The sequence below is a fragment of the Coccinella septempunctata genome, chromosome 6, assembly GCF_907165205.1.
Source record: "Coccinella septempunctata chromosome 6, icCocSept1.1, whole genome shotgun sequence".
In the NCBI taxonomy this organism is placed as follows: domain Eukaryota; kingdom Metazoa; phylum Arthropoda; class Insecta; order Coleoptera; family Coccinellidae; genus Coccinella; species Coccinella septempunctata.
The window spans coordinates 32,814,677-32,838,347 of NC_058194.1; the positions used below are offsets into that span (position 1 = coordinate 32,814,677).

Genomic DNA, 23,671 nt, shown 5'->3' on the forward strand with positions numbered 1-23,671 from the left:
TTTCAAATGTCTCGAAAATAAATCAGTATGATTTTTGATACCTTAATTTTAATGAAGGATGCAGCCATAATTTTTTTCATCTGGAGTTATAGTATAGGAAAATTCATAGTATCTTCGTTATGTTTGATTGCGAGAAGTGTATATGTTAGTATTGAAAAACTATCAGATCTTCTGCAAATCGTTGTGGGGGATTTCAAGTTATTCATCAATGATGTAAGCAGACATGCGAGTTATTTTGTGAACTTATTGAGTGAAGCCGGAAATTTTTGTTTGTGGATTGTTGACCAAGTAGTCTTACGTTCCGTCAAATTTTCAATGTTTATTTGGTATGGAACATACAATTTTATCAGAAACGTTTATAGCCCTCTCGAGGGCAGTATTATCTTCATTAACGAGTTGGTCAAACAGATTGGTCTTGCCTTATGGTTTTTGATTATGATACCAAATACTCTTTTAAAATCAACTGTACAGTGTATAAATGACTTGTATGAATTTATTGTAGAAATTCGCAGTTCCATTAAGGGACTGTATGCCAGTTCCATTGAGTTTCCTGTAGAATCAACCGCTGGAATCATCTTCATTGCTGTAATTATTTATGTGCTGGTCAGGTTTCGTAAACTACTCCGATCAGTTTGTAGGAAATGGTTTTTATTATTATATTCATCTTTGAAGTTTAATGTTCTCAAGTTGCCACTGAATAGAATATGGTCAGAGTATATAAAAAGAGTTTCGAAGAAAAATGGGACCGTTACAGTAAGGGATGACAGTTATCTCTGTATTATATGCCAATCAGATCCACGTTGTATTGTTTTAATGCCATGTAAACACCTCTGCCTCTGTGAAAAATGCAGTATAAGGCTTGCTATTAGCCAAACAAATAACTGTCCCATTTGTCGCCAACAAATATTTTTTAGAATCAAAGTATATGTTTGAGACGTTGTAGAAAAATACCTCTTCCCAAAATATATGACTTTCAATTCTTTTGATGATTGTTTCAACCAAAGATATCTTTAAGAGCGGACCAACTCTGAGGGAGATGAGCAAAATATACAATATAATGTACAGTAGGCTTTTACAGCCACATTCAATAATCTTTTATTGAATAACTCTCAAAGACTTTTTTATCATACATCAAATGTACTTTGTTTTTGATTGAGATCTCGAATCCTTTGGATGAAAAATTTAATGTTGAACATTTCAAATTGTATATGGAAATAAATGTTATTTTGAAGACATTAAGGTTCCTGTTTACAGTTTCACCTTCCAGATTTTCTCTAGATCATCATAAAAAATGATATCTATTCACAATGATATTCGCACATATTGAGCCAGGAAAGTTCGAATAATTTGCTTTTGATAAATTCTTTGAATTTAAATTATATCGCAGGGAAAGAAAAAGCGCACAGAAAAATGCAGTCAAATCACAGAATATAAAAAAGTAATAACCATAGACCTATTAAAAACATGAGAGTAACAACTCTTTGGTTTGACTGCGTTCAATTTATCAATTGCATTTTTTCATCCTGTGAAAACTTTCAGCTTTCCACCGAAATTTCTGTGCCCTGACAAAGAATTTTTTGCTCAGAATGAACTCCCATCTTTCATTTACTCACTTTACTTAATAATGTAACGAAACTGAAAAATATGTGGTGGACGAATCACCCCAATTAGATTTTATTTCGTTTAATTACCCCTTAGTAGCAAAATAGAGTTCTTCATATTTCAAATATGATCGTACTTGAAAAGAGAGTCTGGAAAAATTCTTATCTGACAGCGACAGAGCAATGTGACTGTAATAAACAAATAGGTACACTCTCGAATGTTTGATAGGATTATCAATAATTCCCAAATCATGAGTACTGCACGAGCGATAAGGACACAGCAGAAATTATATCGTGATCATACATGGTATCCTTTGATGCCGGTTGTTAGACATCGAGTAAAGAGAAGAATTTAAGAAAGATTTTTTCGTTTTTACAGTATAACCGATTTAGTTGAAATTTATTCTGTGTCCTCACTAAGGTAAGTATTGAATTTTTTCCTATTATAACAACGCAATTACTGACCTATCCTTGAAAAAAGGAAACAACATCGATGTGGATTCCATTTTAAATATCACTAATTTATCCATCGTCCATAAACAATGGATAGGTTGTTGGGGAAATCGAAGTACTAAACGAATTTTATCGATTACCTGTAAAATTGAGGAAATTTGTTTCATTATTTTCGCTGCAAACCGCAGTATACAGCGACCGATGTTCAGAATCGTAGAATGCATCGGAAGAAATCAAGTAAAATATATAAATGCGATTCAACGAAGGACGATAGTTGTCCGGTAAAAAGGCTGGTGATTTCAGTTTGTTTATGTCCACAGTTCAAGTAGGACCAGTTGCATTTGCCGCCACAAGCTGTGAGTTCACTTCATAAAATATTCTGATTTGACTTGCGATTGTTAATTCTTGAAATTCGGGTATATTTACGTTAAATTTCGCTTCCTTTTTTGCGCTAATTGAAAGTTCTATTTATAGACCTTCTATTCTGTATAAATCAGTAGAAACTGGAAACTGGAGTTTTTCACACCATAGACTTCATTTTTTACTGCGGTGAATAGTAACAATAAGAACAAACTGGTAGAAACGGCATTTTCCAATAATTCTTCTATTCACTCCAGATTTTCCATCACCGTCGAAAATATCTGTTGCATTTTCAAACAAATACTGATCAATATGCAAATTTATGATCGATGATCAATGTTCACTCGATCGTTCTATTCAGAGCTACAAACAAATAATTCACACAGTGGCGTTGCATTATTTTTTGTGTTACTTTCCAGGATACTTCATAGAAAATGTCATCCACACTCAGCAGATCTACTAGACTGATAAAGAACGAAATCAAGAGCCATTTGAAGATAAAGAAACGTTCATTTAGTAGCAAAGAAATCATACAGAGGGAAAAACAGTATTGCGCGCAAAATTATCATCCTTTGCCTGTTGTATTAGCGAGAGGACAAGGTAAAATAAAATTGTGTTTCATTGAAGATTAGTTTGTCCCAATTAAAAACTTTTTCATATGTATTGACTAGTATTGAGCTGATTATATTAACAAAGAGCATATATTAATCTGTGTTGTTTTCTATGCACGGCACAGAATAGCACTGAAATCACAGATAAATCATCGAATCGAGGAGTGAGACATGGCTTCCTAAATATTTAGCCACAGAAAAAAATTATTTTTTCCATTTGTATTGTCTTTACCACAGAATAATGAAGTGTGATTTTTTACTCCTATACACCTGAATTGTGGGTAATAAAAATGCTTTTGAATTATAGTTATCCATTATAATGATGCATACAAATGACCCGAATGCTGTAGAAGATAATTGAAGGTTAAAACATTGAATTTTTTCAGGGGTTTATGTCTGGGATGTCGAAGGAAACAAATACCTCGATTTCCTTAGTGGATATTCAGCGAACAACTTTGGCCACTGCCATCCAAAGATTGTTGAAACGCTAATTAGTCAGGCCAACACTTTACATCACACGTCAAGGGCATTTTATAACAATATACTCAGTGATTTTGCCAAGAAAATTACCGAATATTTCGGCTATGACAGATTCTTACCGATGAACACAGGTAAATGCGTATGTAAACCACAGAACACTAATATAATATGTAAAAATATATTCAAGGTGTGGAAGCTTGTGAAACAGCCGTAAAAATGTCTAGAAAATGGGGATATATGCAGAAGAAAATTCCGAAGAACGAGGCCAAAATGTTATTCGCCACTAATAATTTTTGGGGACGCTCTATAGCTGCTTGCTCGTCATCTACGGACCCTACATGTTTCGAGGGCTACGGTCCTTTCCTGCCCGGATTTCAATGCATCCCCTACGATGATTTAACTGCCCTAGATGTGAGTTTTTGAAATTCCACAATTTTCATCTCAAATTTGTTCTTGCTGCTGGTACAGTTGGGTTTATATCTTTATTCTTTCACCGTAGATTGCAGCGCAGGATCCTCTCGTATGCGGTTTTATGGTGGAACCTATTCAGGGTGAAAGTGGTATTAATGTACCTTCTGATGGATATCTTAAGGGTGTAAGAGCGATATGTAGCAAATATAACATTCTGTGGACGGCAGACGAAGTTCAAACAGGGATGGGAAGGACTGGGAAACGACTCGCTGTTGATTATGAGGATGTCATGCCGGACATTTTAGTATTAGGGAAATCGTTAGGAGGGGGTGTTTATCCAGTATCTGGATGTTTAGCCAACGATAATGTGATGTCTGTTATCAAACCAGGTTTGTTACTTCTATCTATGGTTCATTCTGTGGTTTGATTCACAGATATTTTTACGTCTATGTTTCTTACCACAGAATCCCTTCACATTTTTCATTCATTTAACTTTAAATTGTGCTGAAAGCTGAAATGCACAATTTCGAAAGCATTTTTTTATTCAACGGGAATATTTCAACGTTTCTATTCAATAGGCACACATGGCTCAACCTTTGGAGGAAATCCTTTAGCTTCTAAGCTTGGTATGACGACTCTCGATATACTACAAGATGAGAACTTGGCAGAAAACTCGTTTAAGATGGGAGAAATCTTCAGAAAAGAACTTGAGGATAAAATCAACAAGAAAATTGCCATCACAGTCAGGGGTAAAGGTTTATTCAACGCCATTGTCATCAACAGAAGTAAGGGGTAGAAGGATAGGGGAAAGTTCGAATATTAAATTAAATATTTTTCAGATTACGCCAAAGCATGGGATATATGCTTAAAAATGAAGGAAAGAGGTCTTCTTTGCAAGCAGACACATGACGATATTATAAGATTTGTTCCACCTCTTGTAATCAATGAAGAACAAATTCTTGAATCAACTGATATTATAATAAATGTTATTAACGGTTTGAAATAAAAAATATCGTAATAATTTATTTACATATTCATATTTCTTTCGATTTAACCGAAACAACACAGATTTTTCAGGTTTTGAACATTTATAACAAAACTACGATCTATGATGATAGAAGAAGAAATGACATTTGACGTGAGAAGCCCGAATAAATTAAAAAGTAAACAAAGCTTGAAATTAATAACAAGAATTAGTTCCTATAAACAATAACAATTAAACTAATGTAAAATTCATTTCACTTTACCGGTGTAGTTTTTAGTGAAATTTATAAAAATTATGAATGGTGAAATTTACGAAATGTTTGTAGAACATGAATTTCCTCTTAGTGCATATTGCTGTAAAATTTAACACCGCTAGGATCACATTCGAAATGAGATGAAATACAGCATTATAAAGCTGCAAAATGCGTTGGAAGTTCGTGTTATTCTTACCTTTATGTTTCACCCTCAATGTGCTTGGGGATGAGGATTTCTGTCCAAAAAAATGTGATTGCAAAAAAAACAACGCCCAGAAGGGTTTCTCCGACTTCTTGAAGTTGAAATGCGGCGATACAGAGAAAATAAGTGAATTTGACGAAATTGACCTACTGAATATCGCCAATGAAATTATCCAACTGTAAGTTATAAACAGTTTATAAGTGTTAATTCAGAAAATATTACATTTTCAATTCTTTCAGTAACTTATCAGACAATCTTCTGACGACTTTTTACCCCAAAGTGCAATTGATTGAACTACAGAAATTGTAAGTTAATTAAGAACACATAACGATTAAATGAAATTATCATGAAATTTTACAGAGACCTGAGTAGGAACCATATAAAATATCTCTTTAAAGATCAGTTTGCAGAGTTACCCAATTTACGAAGACTTGATTTATCCCACAATCAAATTGGTCAGATCGATATCTACGCTTTCAATAATTTGAAAAAACTTGAGAGATTGAGATTGTACCAGAATCAGTTAAGTTTTATACTGTTTGGTACATTCGATCCCTTGGTTAATTTGAAGCAGCTGTAAGTATATTGAAAATTGTTTTGAATCAGTCGTGTAAAGTTATCTGAATTTCAGTGAAATCTCAAATAATCCCTTGATTTGCGACTGTAAGATACTGTGGATTCTCCAGTGGAGCCAAAAAACATCAGTGAAGTTAGTTTCAAACCCCAAGTGTGCCTCACCGATTCACCTAAAAGGGTTTCCCTTGAGGAAACTGAAATTATCTCTGTTAACTCTTGACTGCTCTTCTGTTAGATCGTACGGAAGAGCTTCTGTGGTTGTTTTAAAACCATCAGATAAACAAATAGTTTTCGAGGGAGATTCATTGACATTACAATGCAAAGCACCAGTCATAATAGATAGTGAAGAGTCGTCAATTTTGTCCAGAATCGAATGGACATTTTCAAATGAAGAAATTCCATTTCCAGATATTCAAATAAAAAACGAACTGTTGAGCAGTACAGAACTGATGGAGAGCAGTTTGACGATACCTAAACTGTTCGAGAATCATACGGGTGATTATACTTGTATATACACAACTTTACATCAGAACTACTCGAAAAGTATCGAAGTTTTTGTAATATCTGATGAAACAGAGTTCTGTCCCCTTTCGTATTCGACTAATAACAAGGGTACATACACATGGCCGAGAAGTATTGTGAATAATACTGTCAGTATTACTTGCGAATCCTTAAACTTGAGTCTGAATGTCTCCGAGCAGAAGGCTAATTATTTCTGTTCGCCAAACGGCACATGGGAGAATTTGGACACATCGGCTTGTCAGTATGTTTCCGAGCCAACGAAGATCCTACAGCAGTTTTCGAGGATCAACACCAGCATATTGGAGAGTTCGGAGCTTTTCAGGAATTACACTTCAAATTTGAGGATGTTCAGGGACGTGGTAGACTTGAGGTTTGCCGTTGATACGATCGTTAACTATCTGTATTACATGCCGATAGAACAGGTCGGTGTGCTACTTGCGGATGTGGTCGACAATTTATTGGATTTGCCCAAACGGTATGTAATCGAGACGGACAGGGAAGAAAGGATTTGTGGAAAATTGTTGAATGCCACGGAACAATTGGCCAGCATCACTCCATCACCGCAGCTTCATAAGGTAATGTGTTTATTCATTAGAAATTTTGTTGGTACATATATATTGAATTTGTGGGTACTGAATGGAAGAGCTAGATCAGGAGTAAGAAAAAAACTTAAGAAATTCGATTTTTTTGACGTTGATCGAACGTAACGTAAATGTAAACAAATCTATGACAAGACCATAGAAATTATAACTTAGTTTAGTATATCTATGGACAAGACTGACAAAAGTGAGGTTAGCCACCGATCACCGTTGTGGCAGGGGTGGGTAGTACCAATTCAACTCGTCGATGGCGAGTGTTGTTGGCTCCGATATTCATTAATTCATTTTATTATGGTATTTTCAAGACAAATCATCATCATTTCAGACGAATCTTGCCTTGGAAGAATTCTCAGTCGACAAAGATGGTTTCATCGGACTGAAATGTACATGGTACGTCAATCTCGATCTGAAATCCGACCGTTTGTTCTATTGCGAAAACAGCGAAGCTGACGCGGTCACCATGAAGGGAAAAATGATCGAAGCTTCGATAACAATCCCAAAAACCCTGTTTCACGAGATAGACCAGAATCTAACCTCGAAGATTCACAAGATTTTGGTTGCGATGCACACCGACAACAAACTGTTCCCCATGGACGAGGAGAGGATGCTGAAGGAGGATGTGACGTCTGCCGTGGTCGGGACCAAACTCGGTGAGTGTCCTAACCTGAAAATCCACTTGTCAAATGTCAATTTTTTCAGGATTTCGATTTGTAGGTGTTGTTATCGTTGAATCTTCATTTTTCACTTAACGTCACTTGTCAAATGTCAATTTTGTTTAGGTTAGGTTTGAAAATTTTGATTTGTAGGTGTTGTTAACGTTGAATCTTGATGTTTCAGTTAACGTCACGGTTACCAACTTGACGTACCCGGTGTCTATAAGACTGAGGACTCCCCCGTCCGTCGCCTACGAAATAGTTCCGTTTACGCCGGTTTGGTGGGATCCGTCACTGAACAACGGGTCGGGAAGCTGGTCGACGGAAGGATGCGAGTTCAACTACGCCCTCCAGGACCACCTCGTGTTTTCCTGCGAGAATTTCGGGTACTACGGTCTCCTCCAGGACATCTCGCAGATCGGGTACACGGAGACGTCGTCCAAGTTCAGATTCTCCCACCCGGGTATCTACGTAGGTAGCACCGTCATCTTCGTGACGTTCTTCGTGGCCACCATGACGTATCTGCTTTGTTACGACGCCATTCAGATGCCGAAGAAGGCGAAACACTGCCTGATCAACGTGTGGATGGCCATTTTTTTCCTCTGTTTCATGTACATCTTCGGCATTTACCAGACGGAGGATTTGAGGTTATGTCAGATCATCGGGATATTTTTGCATTATTTCACCTTGTGTTCTTTGTTGTGGATTTGTGTGGCCATAAACTGCATGTATAAGAGACTCAGCAAGAACACGACGATAGAGCTACACGACGATGAGTTACCGTCGGATCAGCCGGTCCAAAAGCCGATTTTAGGGTTGTATTTGGTCGGTTGGGGGGTTGCCATGATAATTTGCGGCATATCTGCTGCGATCAATATAAACAACTACTCTTCCCCGAATTATTGCTTCCTGAAGATCGGGCAGCCTTTGAGCGCCCTCTACATACCCTTCATAGTCCTATCGCTCTTCCTCTTCGTGTTCAGCCTGTTGGTGCGCTGCGCCATCTATAACTTGGACGTTAACGGTCACCTGAGCGAGGGCACTCAGGCGACCGAAAACGTCGATTTGGACCTGTTGGAGCCGAATTTTCCGAACAACGCGGAAAACCGGAGCGTGCGCAGCGCCTCGACGAAGACCACCAGCGAGATAGAGGACCAGGAGCACGCGCCCATCGCCCAACTGAAAGCCTACATAATATTCCTACTCATGTACGTTTTTACCTGGTTGTGTTGCGCCTTCTCGACCGTCCAACCCTTCCATTTCTCCATCTACGAGGAGGACGTCTTCAGCTGGATGTACGCCGTCTCAGCCACGCTGTTTTCGGCGTTCACCATCTTCTTTTACTGCGTGGCGCGCAACGACGTCCGCACGCAATGGGGCGCCTTCTGTCGGTGGACGAGAGGCAAGAAGACGTGTTTCAGGACTAGGAACGTGTCGGATAACTCCAACATCCCTCAGATTCAGATACAACCCCATCATCCCGCCCTACCGGCGGGGAATGAGGTCACCATAACCTCGAGGTCGAGCAGTAGGAGCTCCAACAACACCAAGAGCAACTCGCACAACAGCAACATGTTCAAGGCGGCCGATCTCAACAGTTCCTTCACCGACAGCCAAGGTACCAAGATCAACAACGTCAATCTGATCTCGCTACACCGTCAACAGTACCGGATACACGGTATACCGAACATCATAGAGAACCCCACAAGCGCCGCCGACGTTTTTTACAATCCCCACCAGAGCACGGTGGCCAGGAAGTTCTTCAAACGGCAGAAGAGGCACCTGATGAAGCGTACCAACCTGACGGCCAGGCCGCAGGATAGTAGCGACGCCGTGTCGGTTTTGTCCGAACCCAAGAGGTTACGCGACGATTCCAGCATAGATCAGAAGATGTTCGGGACCAATTCGAAGGTGAACAACACCAACATACACGTGGAATACGTGAAGAAGTGCAAACAGAAGAACCCTAACATATTCTCGGACTCAGACAATTTCGAATCCTCCAATCAAGTGTCCGTGGAGAACATCGTCAAGAACGCTGATAGATTAAGGAAGAAGGAACTCTACAAGCAGAGGACCAAGAAGAAACTGAACCAACCCAGCGATCCGCCTCCACCGGTTGAAAACAACATGAGATCAGTGTCGCAACAGTGCACCTTAGAATACAGCTCGGAGAACATATCCGACTCCATATTGGACAAGACCAGTCCGGATAAGAACGTCTTACCCATCGACGACCCATTCCTAATGCCCGATCCAGGGAGAAAGAGAGGCCTCAGCCAGTCGACGGAAGACGACCCTACGTATTGCCAAATAAACGATGTACGCGCTAAAATCGACGATGCGAAACAATGCGCGAGTTTTAGCCTCGGAAAGTACGACACAAGCGACTTGAGCTCCGATGTTCTAGAGGGCGCCACTGGCGGTAAACCCAAGATGTTTCTAGAGCCTGCGCGCGAGAATCTACTGAGGAGGGGGGGTCAGATGAGTCGGGCGAGCAGCGTGTCCGCCAGCGATCTGGACGAGCTCTACCAACAGATTCGACGCGGGCCCAAAGTCAAGTATTCTACCGCGCAGGGTCAGGTGAAGTTGTGCCGATCGAACAAGAGTCCTTGTTTCTCCGATTCCGAGATATCTTCCTATGTTAAATACGTGAATTACAAGTATAAGAAGGCTCCAAGCACCGACAACTTGAGCGACAATGTTGAAACGACTGTTTAGCGACGGGATTCAGTGTTTATCCACCAGATGGCGTTGTTTAAAACACTTTAAACCACTCAGGTTGCTTGAAAGAAGACTCATATACGTAAAAAAGTGCATTAAGTTGTCCGCCTTCCTTTTGGTCTCAATTTTTGATCTACCGGTCGGATATTATATTTTTTTTAAGCTCAAGGCAGCGTTGTGCGTGAAACACAACTGAATATGCGTTTAATTTAAGATTTATTTGTAGATAGAGGAGTATAAAGTGTGTAAGAGCTTGGGGGAATCACTCTTGAGATCTTGATAAGTGTGGCAATGTGTATAATGAATTTATGAAACCTGTGATACTTTTAATTTTTTAAGGTTAGTATCAGACTTCTTTTCGCTTATATCTATCAGAATGATTCTCATTTTTTTTTTTTTAATATATAAATCTCGAAATCGTGAAGCTTATTGCTTGAAACTCGGTTATTGCCTTGGAATAAATACTCATTTAAGGCGGTTATTCTGAACGTAGCTCATATCGGGACCGTCTGATTGACAAAAAAAAAAGATGTTTATAAAAATGTACAATTATTTAAAGACTGTTGATAAGAATAAGCTATATGATTATTACTGAATCAGAATGTATGAAGATATTGTAAACCAGAGATTGAATATATCGATGTGAATGTGTGGAAATTTTTGAGGCCTTTACATAACCTTAAAAAATCATCAGTTTCAACTTTAAAAGACTGAACTTTGGTTCAAAAAGTGACACTTTGACGCCGTAGGATATTATGAAGTTTGAGAAGCTGTAGCAGCCAGAAAAGAGGAACTAGACATAAGCTGATTTTTTTTATGATAGCTTGGTTCTTTGCGAATATAAACAACCATATTTCATTCATCTATCGCAAACAGTTTAGATTTTATGATTTTTTCCGCGAAGGTCCAAAATTTCCGATTTTTCATCGACCATAACTTGAGGAATAAATTTTTTGAAAAATATCTGTCTGCATATTCGTGTTCTACGCCCTCGAATTAGTGTACAGTATGAATTTGGTTCAGATCGGAGACCAAAAATATTTTTCGAAAAATTGCAATACATATTCCGAAATTTCCTAGTTTTCATGGACTATAACTTGAAAACTAATCCCTTCAGCAAAATTCTGTCTGCATATTCGTAATCTACGCCCTCGATTCGGTGAATACACCAATTTTGGTGGAAATCGGAGAGATAAAAATTTTTTAAATTTTCCATACATATGTATGGAAATTTCGATTTTTCGAAAAATATTTTTGGTCTCCGATCTGAACCAAGTTTATACTGTACACTAATTCGAGGACGTAGAACACGAATATGCAAAAAGATATTTTTCAAAAAATTTATTTTACAAGTTATCGTCGATGAAAAATCGGAAACTTTGGACCTTCGCGGAAAAAATCATAAAATCTGAACTTTTCGAGGTACATGAATGAAGTGTGGTTTTTCTATTCGCAAAAAGAACCAATCTATCAGCATATCATTATCGTCCATCCTCCGTACAAAAATACGCACCGATAACGCGAAAAATTGATTCCGGAACAACTTTGATTGTTTTCCGCAAACGCATTTGGCTCCAAACATGGTAGTCACCTGCACATCTTATTAATAAGTCATTTAGAATTGTTTATTTACCGATGCTATACGTTTGCTTTGGCATGTACCTTCAACAGTTCATGTCATAAGATTATACCTCGTTTATTAATTTACATGTGTGTTCATCACTATAAAGAGTGTTATCAAGCGATGTTATTTACATAAACATCATTATCATCGTGCCACTATAATAGCATATATCGAAATTTTTCGTTTGATGCGATGTTAAATCTTTCGAAAAAAGACTTGATCGAAAATCATGGACAGGGGGGACAAAGGTGAGTTTTATCATTTTATACCACAAAACTGAAACTGAACCACTTAGTCTCAATTTCAAAATATTTGGTGTATTTACGTAATTCCAGATAATACAGAGGTAAATACATATTTTCTTTTGACTCTACTTTCTTAAACAAGGAAGTATTTTATCCTTGAATGTTTTTTAACGGCTTGCGTCATTTGAATTAGAAACGTGTTGCAAATAGCCAGTGGCGTATCGAAAGAAGCCGATGATTTTCTACGTTTTGCATTAAAAATTTTGATGAAACGCCGTGTTCTGCATAAAGTAAGTCAAGTTCTGTGTGTTCTGTGGTGTTCTGTGGAATTTCTCATGCACAACCATAGACGAACTAAGTGTCTCCATGTGCTTTCTAAGGGTTGTAGAGCTCTATGCCCCATATGTATCGAATCAAGTTCAATAAAAGCTGAAGGAGCAGAGTTTATTCTTTCGGCAAATCCTTTAGATACAATTATAAGGTTCTTTTATTTTTCAGGCAATAATTTCAGTGTGACAGTATTCATAATCGTCACCATATTGCTTTGTATAATCGTGACGGCTGGAATATTGGTTTCTTTATACATCGAAGAGGAATTGGCAAAGCTGATTCTGCTCATCTTGATCGCCGTAACCATTTTCATAGGCATTGGAAGTTTATTGCTCATCGAGATGCAAAAATATGAGTATTCAAAGCGAGTGGCCAAACAAATTAGTAGAAATACCTCATGGGCTTATAGCAGATCTACTACAATGGAAGCCTGATAATTATAAAGTGAATTTAAACTTGAAAGAAAAATCTGCCGACAAAGAAATGGCATAAACTTCATAGTGGAGAATATTATCTACTCATCCAGTCTAATAACTGAAGTGAAAAGCTTCAGCAATGATAAAAATGAAACTCAAATTATTAATTGTTTAATAGTTATGTACAATTTATGGTGCTGTATATAAATGTGTAGATTTGAAGGCGAGATCTGAAAATAGAATAAATTTTGTCTCTATCAAAATGTGTCAAGACCTCTACTGCTTTTTTCCTTTTTTGAAAGCGGTGGGTTCTACTTGTTGCAGGAAATCCCCAGCGTTTTTATTTTTACAGTTTGTCTTCTCAACAGAAATTTGGTAACTGCAAGAATTCGTAGTGTACTTTTTCAGTTATTTTCAAAAGGAGTAGAACTTACCCCTCTACGATTCCCGTTAAAATGGAAATGAGTTGTTGATCTTCTTCTTTGAGAGTATACTTTTTTAAACTCTTCGATTTCTGAGCTTTGAGATCCATTGCAAAGACAAATACAAAATTCCTTTTACAAAAATTAAAATTTGGATTTTGTCAATTTGTCACTTTGTTTGTCTATGAATAGTATTCTGTGGTCTCTACAGAATGAAATGATAATACTTTCTATGTTCGGGTCATAAAATATAATTTAACCTCACATTTTACTTTATCCATTAAAAAAAATTAATATTAATCGATAAAATTAATGAGTCTTCCTTAGGAGAATTTTTGCAAAAGATTCGTTTCAGCCATGGTAAAGCAAAAAAAATCGTGAATGTGAGTAGCAAATTATGTATCTATCTTTTTTTAGGAGGTTCTATCTCGTCCAGCAGAGGAATTCGATAATGATAAACAACTTGAATATTTATGGGCAGAAAAAGCTTACGAACATAATGAAATTTACTTTAATGTGAGTCCTGTTTATATTTCGTAACCGTTTCATTATATACTATTTGAATTTCAGCTCCTATGCTCAGTTGATACGAAGCAACTTCGAATCACGCCTATAGATGACTTGATATACACAGAGTTCCGAAAAGAATTCCCAAAGTTGGACGTTAAAGTAATAGATGAAAATCATTTGAAGAGTACTGAAGAGAAAGCAAAATGGAGGCCCTTTTGTGAAAGATTTAAAGAGGTACTAGAGGATTATAGTTTTGGGACACTGCTTCGAGCTAATGCTGAAGAAGATAATAGACCAGATAATACGATTTTAGTTACAAAAATTCAATTTTGCTGTATCGAGATTGCCAGAAATAGAGAAGGCATAAATTCCATATTGAGGAAAAAATTCAGTAAGTCTAAAGAAGCCACTATTGAATGAGATCTGCTGTAAATATGTAATAATAATGTTAAGACCATTTGTTCCTCATTAAAAACACTTCTTTTTTTAATGTATGTCAAATTTGTTTCCCCTTATAGGCCTATAGCTTGTTAACTAAACGAGCATTTTCAATTACGCAGCGGAAAATGCCTTCAAAGTATCAAACTATACTGTCTTCCTTACAGTTAAAATGATCTTTTATTTAAAACCCAATATGACACAAGAAAAGGGTAAAAACTACAAAACAAAATTTATTAACTTATTATTTTATTTATAAAAGAAAATATATCTAAGATGTCTCAACAGCAGATGCTGCTTCTTTGTATTTTCCTTTATCTTTACCAAGAGCAAGAGCACGTCCTTTGGCTCTACGGTCAATAATGTTTTTACGGTCTTTGTCCATCTTGAGCTTGACTATAACAACCTAGAAAAAAAAATAGGAAAAATTAACTGGGAATATAACTTTTTGTGTCCAAGTATGGTATTTTAGGAATAATCAGTGCCATTTTTTCACCACAGAGTACCAAGAAAAGTAACAATCGATACAGATATAATAAGAAAACCTTATTAATTGCATTCAATTGTTACATCTAAAGTACAGTCTACGAATGGTTTAAATCATCATTGAAATGAAGCTAAGAAATGAGGTAAATAATAGAAGAATATAATAACTTGCCTTAGATGGGTCAATTCCTACGTAAACACTTGCTCCATTGGCTTTTTCCCTTTGGATCCTTTCAATATAAATTACAAACTTCTTTCTGTACACTTGGACAACTTTGCCGACTTGTTGTCCTTTGTAGTGGCCTCGAACGACTTGTACTTCGTCGTCTTTTCTGATGGGCATGGATCGAACGTTGTATTTTTGTCTAAGTTCTTTAGATAGAGGAGACGACATTAATTTCCTCCTAATGTGAGAGGGAGCAGTAAAATGCCTTTTACGGCATTTACTTCTATCAGCCGTTACCAATTTGTTGAACTTCATGACTAATCTGGAACAAAATCATAAATATGTTAGGGAACTTACCACCACTGTTTTTATTAGGGAGAGGTTAGAATCATTTTACACATAAAACTATAAATCTTTCAGGCATTAATAAAAAATATCTACATGAAATTCACTTAATTCAATAAATATTCAGAACAGACTAAAGATACTCTAAATTTCACGTGTAAAGCAGAGAGATTAAAAAGGATAAAATCAACTGCAGATCTACAACTTACCGAAATCAAGAATCCGACGAAAAGGATCTTGACAGCAAGCTCATCTATTTACTCTATGATTCCTTCAGCATAGAATTTTTGAGTTATCATAAATGTGAACACTTTCTTATACCGTGAAACGACATTTCATTGATTGAAATCTCCATGCGTATCAAACTGATATTGTATTCCCAAATGAATATTAATTTTCTTACGAAATGATGCGAATTCGGCCAAGAACTTTCCAAAAAATTTTTCAACTTCTGGAAGGAGACAAAAATGACGACAATTTAAGGAAAACACTATTCTATGCTTAGATTATTTCTAAAATTCTATGTTGAAATGTTGAAAACACCTCTTTGGTTGAAAACAGACATTTCCAGAGACAACCAGAGACAACAAGTTGTCTCTGGACATTTCTGTCATAATTCATATGTGAATCAAAATAAAAATGTCAAGTGATCCATTATCTAACCTAGAAACTCCATTCCAAAGGGTTATTCGTAAAAACGGGAGATCAAAATTCAAATCTAAAAGCAATAATTTGGAGATAACTCAACCGCTCACGGAGCACGAGAAATCAAAAGCTATCAGGTAATTTTAACCTTGATCTTGATCCAGGCTCTAATTAACGCTAATTTTTAGGCGCATACACCAGGCGAAAGAAGAAATATCCAGTTCAAATTTATTCAAATCTATAACTGTAGCTTTGCAGAAAGGTCTGAAGATTTTGGATAAAAATTCAGTTACAGAAATAATCTGCTTAGGTTTGGGCAAAGTTGGTGAGTTTTTAACTCCTAAATACCAACTAGCTGTCTTGCTATGTCTTTCTGACATTCACAAAATTGAAATCAAAACGTTTGATCCAGTATTCACGGATGACGACCGGTTCATATTGGATAAATTCAATGTGAAAGTACTATCTGAAAATTTAGAGGGGAAATATTTAGCTAGTCCAAAAACGGTCATATTTTTTTTGCCGCATTGTCCGAAACAGTTAACCAACAATATACTTTGGAGCAATTGGGGATTGAATTTGTGTGACTGCATTTTGATATGTAACAGTTTCAATAAAATCGTTGAACAGGATACAACAACGAATCTGTTGAAGGGAGCTAATTATATTCTTAAGATTGTCCCTCACACAGAAGAAATCTCTATTGAAAATTCCTTCAAATTTGACGATATTTTCAATGATACATCCCTCCACGTATTTCCTGTATCAAAATTGAAGGCCTTGCCTAGTAATTTTTGGCAGTTTTGTTCTGAACCAGAGTATAGTGAAGAAGACATTGAATTTGTAAAGAGAAAGCCTTAAACAGTAGGTGTTTTATAATATACTAATTTTAGTTCCAATTCATGTTTATTTACTTTCACTAATCATCTGTCTTGTTTTAGTTTGAGTAGGAAAATGGCCGGAGTATCAACAATTAGAAATATAATTTCCGAACTACGACATGCTATCCCCAAAGAAAATTTGAAAAACCACATAACCCTTCGGTATATTGTTGGTGAATTCCGAAAATACCAAACAACTGATGAACAGCTCTGTAAGGCCAAAGAAGAGATGAAATTCATGGCCGAGACGTATTTGTGTTACCTCAAGAGTTCAAGGCTATGCCAACAGATACATCACGATTTTCATGGTAAGGGTGAGAGAACCATTGAAGAAACTGCTAAGATGGTTGGGTTCAAATTGCCACACGATCCTAAATGAAGACGAGTTGTAAATTTTCGTCCTAGTCATTGAGTAATGTGAAATAGTCCATCAATAAAGAAAATTAGCATCAAACTTTCTTTTCATGATTAATATTCATTATCTACAACCTGTCCATTGTTGCTAACAAAATTTATTCTGAAGAAAAAGCTGCTCATTTAGTGACCCAAGATTATTTCTGATATCACTGAAATATTTCAGCTCTGAGGTCCTATATCTAACAGGTGGTATGAACAAAAATTACAAATGCTTGAAAATAATGAAAATTCATAAGTTTTGTTGCTCGAGCACCTTGACCAGTGCCAAATCCATATACACAATTTTTATTAGAGCACATAAAACATGCAACTTTGTTTAAACGTTGCGATATCGCTGTATATCTGATTTCAATTCCAGATAAATTATGAATTTCGAATAAGGAAGTGACTCATCTTTCAATGATGCAATAAAAGTATTACATGGAATATGAGATTTCCTCAAAAAATGCATGAGATTAATATTCACTGGAAAAGTAACTTTTTGGCCAAATCACAGATTATTTCTTTAATCCAGTGTTTATCTATGCTTTAATCTGTGAGTCAAATGGAGTCATAAAATAATAAGTGATGCTCTGTGGTGTTATTAGTTTTCAGCATAGAAAAAATCATCGGCTAACGTGCAGTAATCTGTGATAATGCAGTTCATAGATGAATCGAACAGTGAAGATGTAGAAAAAGTTCTATGTCTCATTTTCCACTTCATGATTCGCTGGTATGAAAATTGTGGTATTACAATGACTTATAGTAGAAGAAACCGAAAGTTATTCTTCTTTCATTTCCGAAAACGAACAAACGCTCGCTTCAACGTCTGAATTCCCCATGAAACCGGAGTCGAATAATTGCCCTTTCAATTTCCTGTCACTCTTTTTGTTGTACCCAACAACCTCCCACTTCAACACAACAAAGGAATTACGACCAAATGTGAATCTCTTGTACTTTAATTGCAGCTTGCTTGCGTTTGCATCTACGATGGGCCGTGCAAGATTGTCTGCCAGCATTCAGAGATAGCATCTCTATTTCAAAGACGCGATCTTGATACGGTGCGCCACGAAGACGAAACGCTAACATGGATGCTGTGCAAGTTTCGGAAATTTAGATAAAATGTTGCGGCGGCCGCTAAAGGTGGGAAACCACCTCCGGGATGGCTATGGTGAGAGCAAAAAAATTGTTTTGGTTTATTACTTTCAATGATAAATTTTCAGAACAGAACATTGTAAAGGGATTTTATGAGTTGGAACCTTCAAAATTGGCTCATGTTTAAGGTACCTTAGAAAAGTAACCTTTGATTATTTGTTTCAAAATATTCGCATTTGTCTGTTGTAGGTATCGCCGTGTGTCCCTTCCTTTAGGCTATGCACCCGCCGACACTCGTATAGTACCGCTTGCGCCGGCGACCTTTTTCATTCTCATTCTTCCACTTCTCTCGATACTCCCTCAAATTTCCCATTCTCGTCGTCCAATTCCTCTGGTACGGGCGTCTAAAGTTAACTAGACTCGCGGTTCACGGTACGACGTCGAAGCGTACGTTTAAAAACCGAATTTCCACCCGGAAAACAAGGGTTCGCGTGTGCCTTCTTCGAAACTGACATGTGATTTTCATGGATTTTCCTGTGGAGACTGTTTATTAATCACAGATCGAATTAACCTAGGTAAGTGTTATTGTTTACTTTTTTCGACACATGTTTGCTTTTTCTATGCACGATTTTATGGTTCTGAGAAATTTGGGGTAGTTTTCTTTTCTTCCTTCTGTGCTCATGCATTTTATTTCTGTGCATCCATTTTCGATATCTGTGATCGAATCGAAGATTGATCAATAAGTTGTTACTCTTTGGTTCAATAGTTCCATAAAGCTCTATGTCTATATGTCTGTGGTTTGATAAAACGCTCGAGAAAATCCGGAAACAAATAATTCTAATCTCTATATTTTTCTCTAAACGAGTCCCTTTGAACGATAACACTGTTTTAAAATTTAGCATATCTTTTAAGTGGAATATGACCTGGATGTTTTCCACATTGAGGAAAATCCTTATTGAAATATTCTGTGATAATAATAAGGATACACTCTTCATGGATCTGTGGTCTGAATTAATTAGAAGGGTTGAAATTTAGGAAGGTATAAATCTAGAATGAAACACATTACAGCTCGATATAAGGTTCGGTGAGTAATTATTGTTCAAAACTTGACCCATACTATAACTATGAATTTTCTTATGTCTCGGTTCTTCTTCATAAGCGCGGCAAGACAGTTCTTTCATCACTTCACGTAGAGAGTAGTATCCAATACTCTCATTAAAAGCCCCTTTCAAGGACTAAAAATACCCACCCTTAGACGAGAGACAAAAAGACATCTCAACCTCTCAAGATTAATCACGTATCTCTCTTAGATGAATCTTTTCCTCTGTTAAAAATAATTTTCCAACTTTCGCTTCACGATCGTGATCATCCGTGGTCAGGTTCCAAGATGATGACTAGTAATCGTGACTGGATTTTTCGAAATTAACACCATTCAGTAACCTCACAGTCAGTGACTAACGTAATGTTTACATTTTTGCGAGAAAATGATTCATCAGGTTCTATTCTACTAGGAACGTTTTGAATCGATTTATCATCTTCGAATTTGATTGAAAACCCCTCGGAAAACTCACTCGAGTTATAATTATAATAATCTATCGAATTTTTTCAGGACTACTCTGCTTTAGAAAGTAGAAAGTTGCACGAGAAAAACTCTATGCTCCCTTTGTTTGATATTCAGAATTAAGATTTTAAGGATTAAATCCACAAGTGGATATTTTCCTGATAATTATATCATGTCCAGCCGTGGAACCGCGCCCATTCAGACCACTATTCTGTTCTTTGGCATTCCGGAGGTCGATTTTTTCTGCATTTCCATTCTTAACAACCACAACCTAAGTATAGGCTTGTTTCTATGAGATTATTAGATAAAACACCTGTCACAGATTGCGTGTTTTCTTCGGTTCGACTGGTATTGAAGGTAAACCGTTGTTGTCGCAATATTCGTCGGAACCCTGTTTGTTTGATAAAAATATTTATAATCGACTCTGCTTGACTCTTGATATTTATTTCTTGGGAAACTTCGTCAGAGAACGTACTATTTCATCGATCTTTAGTTCATAGACAAACCAATAGTTAGTCTATGATTTAGTTTGAAGATTATTCTATGTAGGTACATAGACTTGAAGGTCATAGAAATTTGCCTCTCTTTCACTGACAGGGGAATTTTGTTGAAAATTACTTTTTGATATATTGAATACTGCAGATTTATCGATAATTGCCTTCGTTACTCTTTAATTCATTTTGAATAGGTCGCTTCCAAAGGATTGGCGAAGATTGAACAAATTAGTTTCCAATCTGCGACCGAGAAAATTAGATCAATCAGTCGTTCGTAGTTAGGTTTGCCCCGCGCCAGTCTGTGATCAACCCGTTGAGCAAAACGCTTCCGCAGAGTAGGTACAAATTGACCAGATGTTGAAAAGAAGTTCAAGGCTAAGACGCTTTTACTCGTTATGGGTGTCATCATCTCCATTGAGGGCCCGCTCAAACCTGTTTTTCGTCAATCTGACACTGTTGACCGATTTGATTCCAGTCGCACGGGTATTTGATGTTTTCCATGGGTGATCTACGAAAGATCGTAGGATTCATCTCTGATTGCTCCTAGGAAAATCATAGAGATATATTTATAATCATTTTCACTTCGGAACATAGAGTGATGATAAGGTTTCAATTTTCCCGAACACAGACAGCGCAAGGTTTTTTTCTCCTCTTTCTCTCAGCATTTTTGAATATTGGAGGTTCATTTGGATTTTATAAATTTTTATTCGGTTCCTCAATGTAAATAGTAGACTCGGTGTGGAATTCCTTCCAATAAATTTCAGGATTTCCCAGTGTGTATGCGTGTGAAGTGTGAGTATACTAGCGTTCTAATTTTATCCTGATCCATTCATCTCCTGGTGCCTCAAAACCGATAACCGTTCCATCATTTCCAGAATTTTGTCGCGATTACATAAACTTCCTCTCTATAATCGCGGTTTAAGTACATTCAGCCTTATCGTTTTAATGCATTTCATGTGAAATATTTACAGACTTATTCCTGAACTTGTTTGTGACTGATAGTAGCGGAGAAAATCGAGTTTTCATTATACGGAAAGATAAAGCCGCTTTTATTTGTTTTCTTCCTCCGCAAACAGTTCGATTTTTTCATTTATCAATATCGAGTTTTGCATCACGTCCGTTCTTCAACAAGGGAAAAACCGATTCGCAAAAAAAATCAATGAAAAGAGATTCGTAAATACTGAGACCAAAAAATTTACGCTCTGTGACTTCACGGCCGTCAAAGACTCGCATCTTTGACCACAGATTATATGTTTCTGTGATCTGTGTCTTTGCCATAAGCCATATTTTGGCGATTAAGCGTCTTAATCGATGTCTTAAAGCGTCTTTAAGCGTGACGTCATTAATTTTGTTGTCGCAAAAATAGAATATCGCTGATGGTTGAGTCATCTGTCGTTGTCATTAGACAGCGAATCGAATTGTGAATTTTTCAATTTCTGTTCTTTGGCTATTATTTGAAAAATATTTATTTATTCTACATGATAATGCAGAAACTGCATTATTGGCAATAAAAGCACTCTTCCCTAGTAGGAATTCAAATCAAATTCAATATAAACAACATATTCTCTTTCCGCTTAAGACGACACAGGCCAGAGACAAGATGACTCTATGACACAGGCGCTCTCCACAGACCGCTAGGTTCCGCTTAAAGCGTCTTAAAGACTGACGTCATGACTTATTCGCTCGAATAGCACCGCTTAAAGACGCTTCACGCGTCTTAATCGCGAAAATATGGCTATAGATTAGTGTAACTCCAATCTATGGTCTCTGCCTACATGTCGCAATCTGACATAGAGCCCGAAGAAAATTTGTTCGCCAATTCTCCTCGCTAAAATATAATTCAAAAGGTTTATATAAAAAAGCAATTACGCTCACCGAGATAGATTTCCTTAGGGTACGTCGACCTTGTCACCAACTTACATCGGCAGCAACAATGGACTTTTGTTGTGAATGTCAATTTCAATTAGGGAATGACACGTACGTAACAATGGCACAAATGTCCATTGAATTCGCCGCACTTTGCGCAAACAAGGTAGTTATTTGAATCAGAATGGCACTCTGGGGCCTGTCTCGCTTCTTTATGTTAAAACGCAGGTCAGTGTCTTGGACAGGTCAGGGGAATACGTGCCCTTATGCTACGCCACTGGGTTATACAATGACCATCTGGTCGTAAATTAGGTACTCCTTGAATTATTTCATGAAAATCTACATGTTTCTAACGAATCTTCTATGGAGATCACTCTTTGGCTCGGAACATAGACATATATTTATGTTCCAAGCTCTTTGGTTATACATATATTGAAATCTGTGGCTGCAATCTGACACAATGGCATCATAGATTAATGAAATTATCATGTCTATGAATGTAATGAATGACATTTGACATTTTCCGGAAAAATTAGGTGTTTATGTTGAATAACAGAATCTTTCTGTCTCAATTCATCGTCATAAGCCCATTCCCATTATAAATTGTTGTTATCTTATGTGGAAGGAGATCAAGGATGTCGATAGGCGATCGTTTCAGGAATATTCGACTGATACAAGGAGATTCTGAAATATACTCTCCTACTCTATTATTAGGGTTGTACTAGGGATTCCAGTGGTAATTTTAGATCGAGATTCCTCTCTTCCTGTATGACTATTTTGGTCCTTCTCTCGAGAGATATGTGTCAGCCAGGTCAAATTCTTTTTTCGAATGACGTAGGTACAAACAAACAACTGTTGAGGCTTATTCAACCGAAACGTCTAAATATAAAATGTATTCGAATTCTAGCAACCCTATCAATAAGCGAGAAAGATGTTTACGGTCAATAATGAGGAAAGTGATAATAATAATAAATAAAACTTAAAAATATGAGATAGTATGGCTAAGGTAATTTCGGAAATAATTAATCATTGTTTATTGCGATCTGTTGTTGCAAAACATCGAGTATAGTAAATTTCCTTATTAGATAAATGATATTCATTGCACTCCGATCAATTTATCGCTAGATAAAAGTATGATTTGAAACTTATTTATGCACACCGAGATTGTAATGTAAATAATTTGGTCAAGATTGTATTTTAGGATTATTTATTATTCTACACATTGCTTTTTATGTATTCATGACTGATTCATATCATTGTCGTAACTCTACTCTTCTAAACCCGTCTTCGATTATCATAATAGGGTGCGATCATGGTTGTC

The 23,671-nt window shown here is 36.8% G+C and overlaps 6 protein-coding genes across 10 annotated transcripts in view; 5 read left to right on the forward strand and 1 right to left on the reverse strand.

Moving 5' to 3' along the window:
- The first annotated feature begins 1,849 nt into the window (after positions 1 to 1,849).
- Positions 1,850 to 4,941, forward strand: LOC123314864 (ornithine aminotransferase, mitochondrial). 2 transcript variants are annotated; one of them, XM_044900257.1, is made up of 7 exons: positions 1,850 to 2,022; positions 2,834 to 3,014; positions 3,412 to 3,636; positions 3,693 to 3,916; positions 4,005 to 4,305; positions 4,495 to 4,701; positions 4,756 to 4,941. In XM_044900257.1, the coding sequence occupies exons 2-7, from the start codon at positions 2,849 to 2,851 to the stop codon at positions 4,920 to 4,922; spliced, it is 1,290 nt and encodes a 429-aa protein (XP_044756192.1). In that variant the 5' UTR covers positions 1,850 to 2,022; positions 2,834 to 2,848; the 3' UTR covers positions 4,923 to 4,941. The 2 variants fall into 2 exon arrangements, with proteins under 2 accessions (XP_044756192.1, XP_044756191.1); XM_044900256.1 differs by lacking the exon at positions 1,850 to 2,022 and adding an exon at positions 2,254 to 2,410.
- A 109-nt stretch (positions 4,942 to 5,050) lies between these two features.
- On the forward strand, positions 5,051 to 11,087 carry LOC123314863 (adhesion G protein-coupled receptor A3). Its single transcript, XM_044900254.1, has 6 exons — positions 5,051 to 5,534; positions 5,596 to 5,661; positions 5,717 to 5,932; positions 5,988 to 7,029; positions 7,379 to 7,703; positions 7,891 to 11,087. The coding sequence occupies exons 1-6, from the start codon at positions 5,323 to 5,325 to the stop codon at positions 10,425 to 10,427; spliced, it is 4,398 nt and encodes a 1,465-aa protein (XP_044756189.1). The 5' UTR covers positions 5,051 to 5,322; the 3' UTR covers positions 10,428 to 11,087.
- A 2,596-nt stretch (positions 11,088 to 13,683) lies between these two features.
- LOC123315669 (protein PBDC1) lies at positions 13,684 to 14,467 on the forward strand. Its single transcript, XM_044901491.1, has 3 exons — positions 13,684 to 13,827; positions 13,885 to 13,983; positions 14,038 to 14,467. The coding sequence occupies exons 1-3, from the start codon at positions 13,825 to 13,827 to the stop codon at positions 14,395 to 14,397; spliced, it is 462 nt and encodes a 153-aa protein (XP_044757426.1). The 5' UTR covers positions 13,684 to 13,824; the 3' UTR covers positions 14,398 to 14,467.
- Positions 14,468 to 14,635: 168 nt separating this feature from the next.
- On the reverse strand, positions 14,636 to 15,754 carry LOC123315047 (60S ribosomal protein L26). Its single transcript, XM_044900592.1, has 3 exons — positions 15,622 to 15,754; positions 15,074 to 15,389; positions 14,636 to 14,821 (listed from the first exon to the last, which is right to left on the reverse strand). The coding sequence occupies exons 2-3, from the start codon at positions 15,380 to 15,382 to the stop codon at positions 14,687 to 14,689; spliced, it is 444 nt and encodes a 147-aa protein (XP_044756527.1). The 5' UTR covers positions 15,383 to 15,389; positions 15,622 to 15,754; the 3' UTR covers positions 14,636 to 14,686.
- Positions 15,755 to 16,018: 264 nt separating this feature from the next.
- On the forward strand, positions 16,019 to 17,392 carry LOC123314708 (protein FMC1 homolog). 4 transcript variants are annotated; one of them, XM_044900014.1, is made up of 3 exons: positions 16,019 to 16,194; positions 16,246 to 16,921; positions 16,999 to 17,076. In XM_044900014.1, the coding sequence occupies exons 1-2, from the start codon at positions 16,052 to 16,054 to the stop codon at positions 16,916 to 16,918; spliced, it is 816 nt and encodes a 271-aa protein (XP_044755949.1). In that variant the 5' UTR covers positions 16,019 to 16,051; the 3' UTR covers positions 16,919 to 16,921; positions 16,999 to 17,076. The 4 variants fall into 4 exon arrangements, with proteins under 4 accessions (XP_044755949.1, XP_044755952.1, XP_044755950.1 ...); XM_044900017.1 differs by having other exon boundaries at positions 16,246 to 16,382; XM_044900015.1 differs by lacking the exon at positions 16,019 to 16,194 and having other exon boundaries at positions 16,246 to 16,382; positions 16,999 to 17,392.
- A 1,159-nt stretch (positions 17,393 to 18,551) lies between these two features.
- LOC123314706 overlaps positions 18,552 to 23,671 on the forward strand; it is a 28,154-nt gene continuing 23,034 nt past the window's right edge. Inside the window, exons 1-2 of the mRNA XM_044900011.1 lie at positions 18,552 to 18,617; positions 18,679 to 19,004. The gene's annotated coding sequence lies outside the window, so the exon portion shown is untranslated. The remainder of the gene's footprint in view (positions 18,618 to 18,678; positions 19,005 to 23,671) is intronic.

Bases quoted from the DNA above. Each gene is read 5' to 3' on its own strand.
- LOC123314863 (XM_044900254.1), top strand. From the start codon at position 5,323: ATGCGTTGGAAGTTCGTGTTATTCTTACCTTTATGTTTCACCCTCAAT. The intron at 5,662-5,716 runs GTAAGTTAATTA...GAAATTTTACAG, and splicing joins TTGATTGAACTACAGAAATT to AGACCTGAGTAGGAACCATA. The intron at 7,704-7,890 runs GTGAGTGTCCTA...TTGATGTTTCAG, and splicing joins CGTGGTCGGGACCAAACTCG to TTAACGTCACGGTTACCAAC.
- LOC123314708 (XM_044900014.1), top strand. From the start codon at position 16,052: ATGTCAAGTGATCCATTATCTAACCTAGAAACTCCATTCCAAAGGGTT. The intron at 16,195-16,245 runs GTAATTTTAACC...GCTAATTTTTAG, and splicing joins GAGAAATCAAAAGCTATCAG to GCGCATACACCAGGCGAAAG.
- LOC123314864 (XM_044900257.1), top strand. From the start codon at position 2,849: ATGTCATCCACACTCAGCAGATCTACTAGACTGATAAAGAACGAAATC. The intron at 3,015-3,411 runs GTAAAATAAAAT...GAATTTTTTCAG, and splicing joins TGTATTAGCGAGAGGACAAG to GGGTTTATGTCTGGGATGTC. The intron at 3,917-4,004 runs GTGAGTTTTTGA...CTTTCACCGTAG, and splicing joins ATGATTTAACTGCCCTAGAT to ATTGCAGCGCAGGATCCTCT.
- LOC123315047 (XM_044900592.1), bottom strand. From the start codon at position 15,382: ATGAAGTTCAACAAATTGGTAACGGCTGATAGAAGTAAATGCCGTAAA. The intron at 14,822-15,073 runs GCAAGTTATTAT...TTTTTTTTCTAG, and splicing joins TAGGAATTGACCCATCTAAG to GTTGTTATAGTCAAGCTCAA.
- LOC123315669 (XM_044901491.1), top strand. The intron at 13,984-14,037 runs GTGAGTCCTGTT...TTTGAATTTCAG, and splicing joins ATAATGAAATTTACTTTAAT to CTCCTATGCTCAGTTGATAC.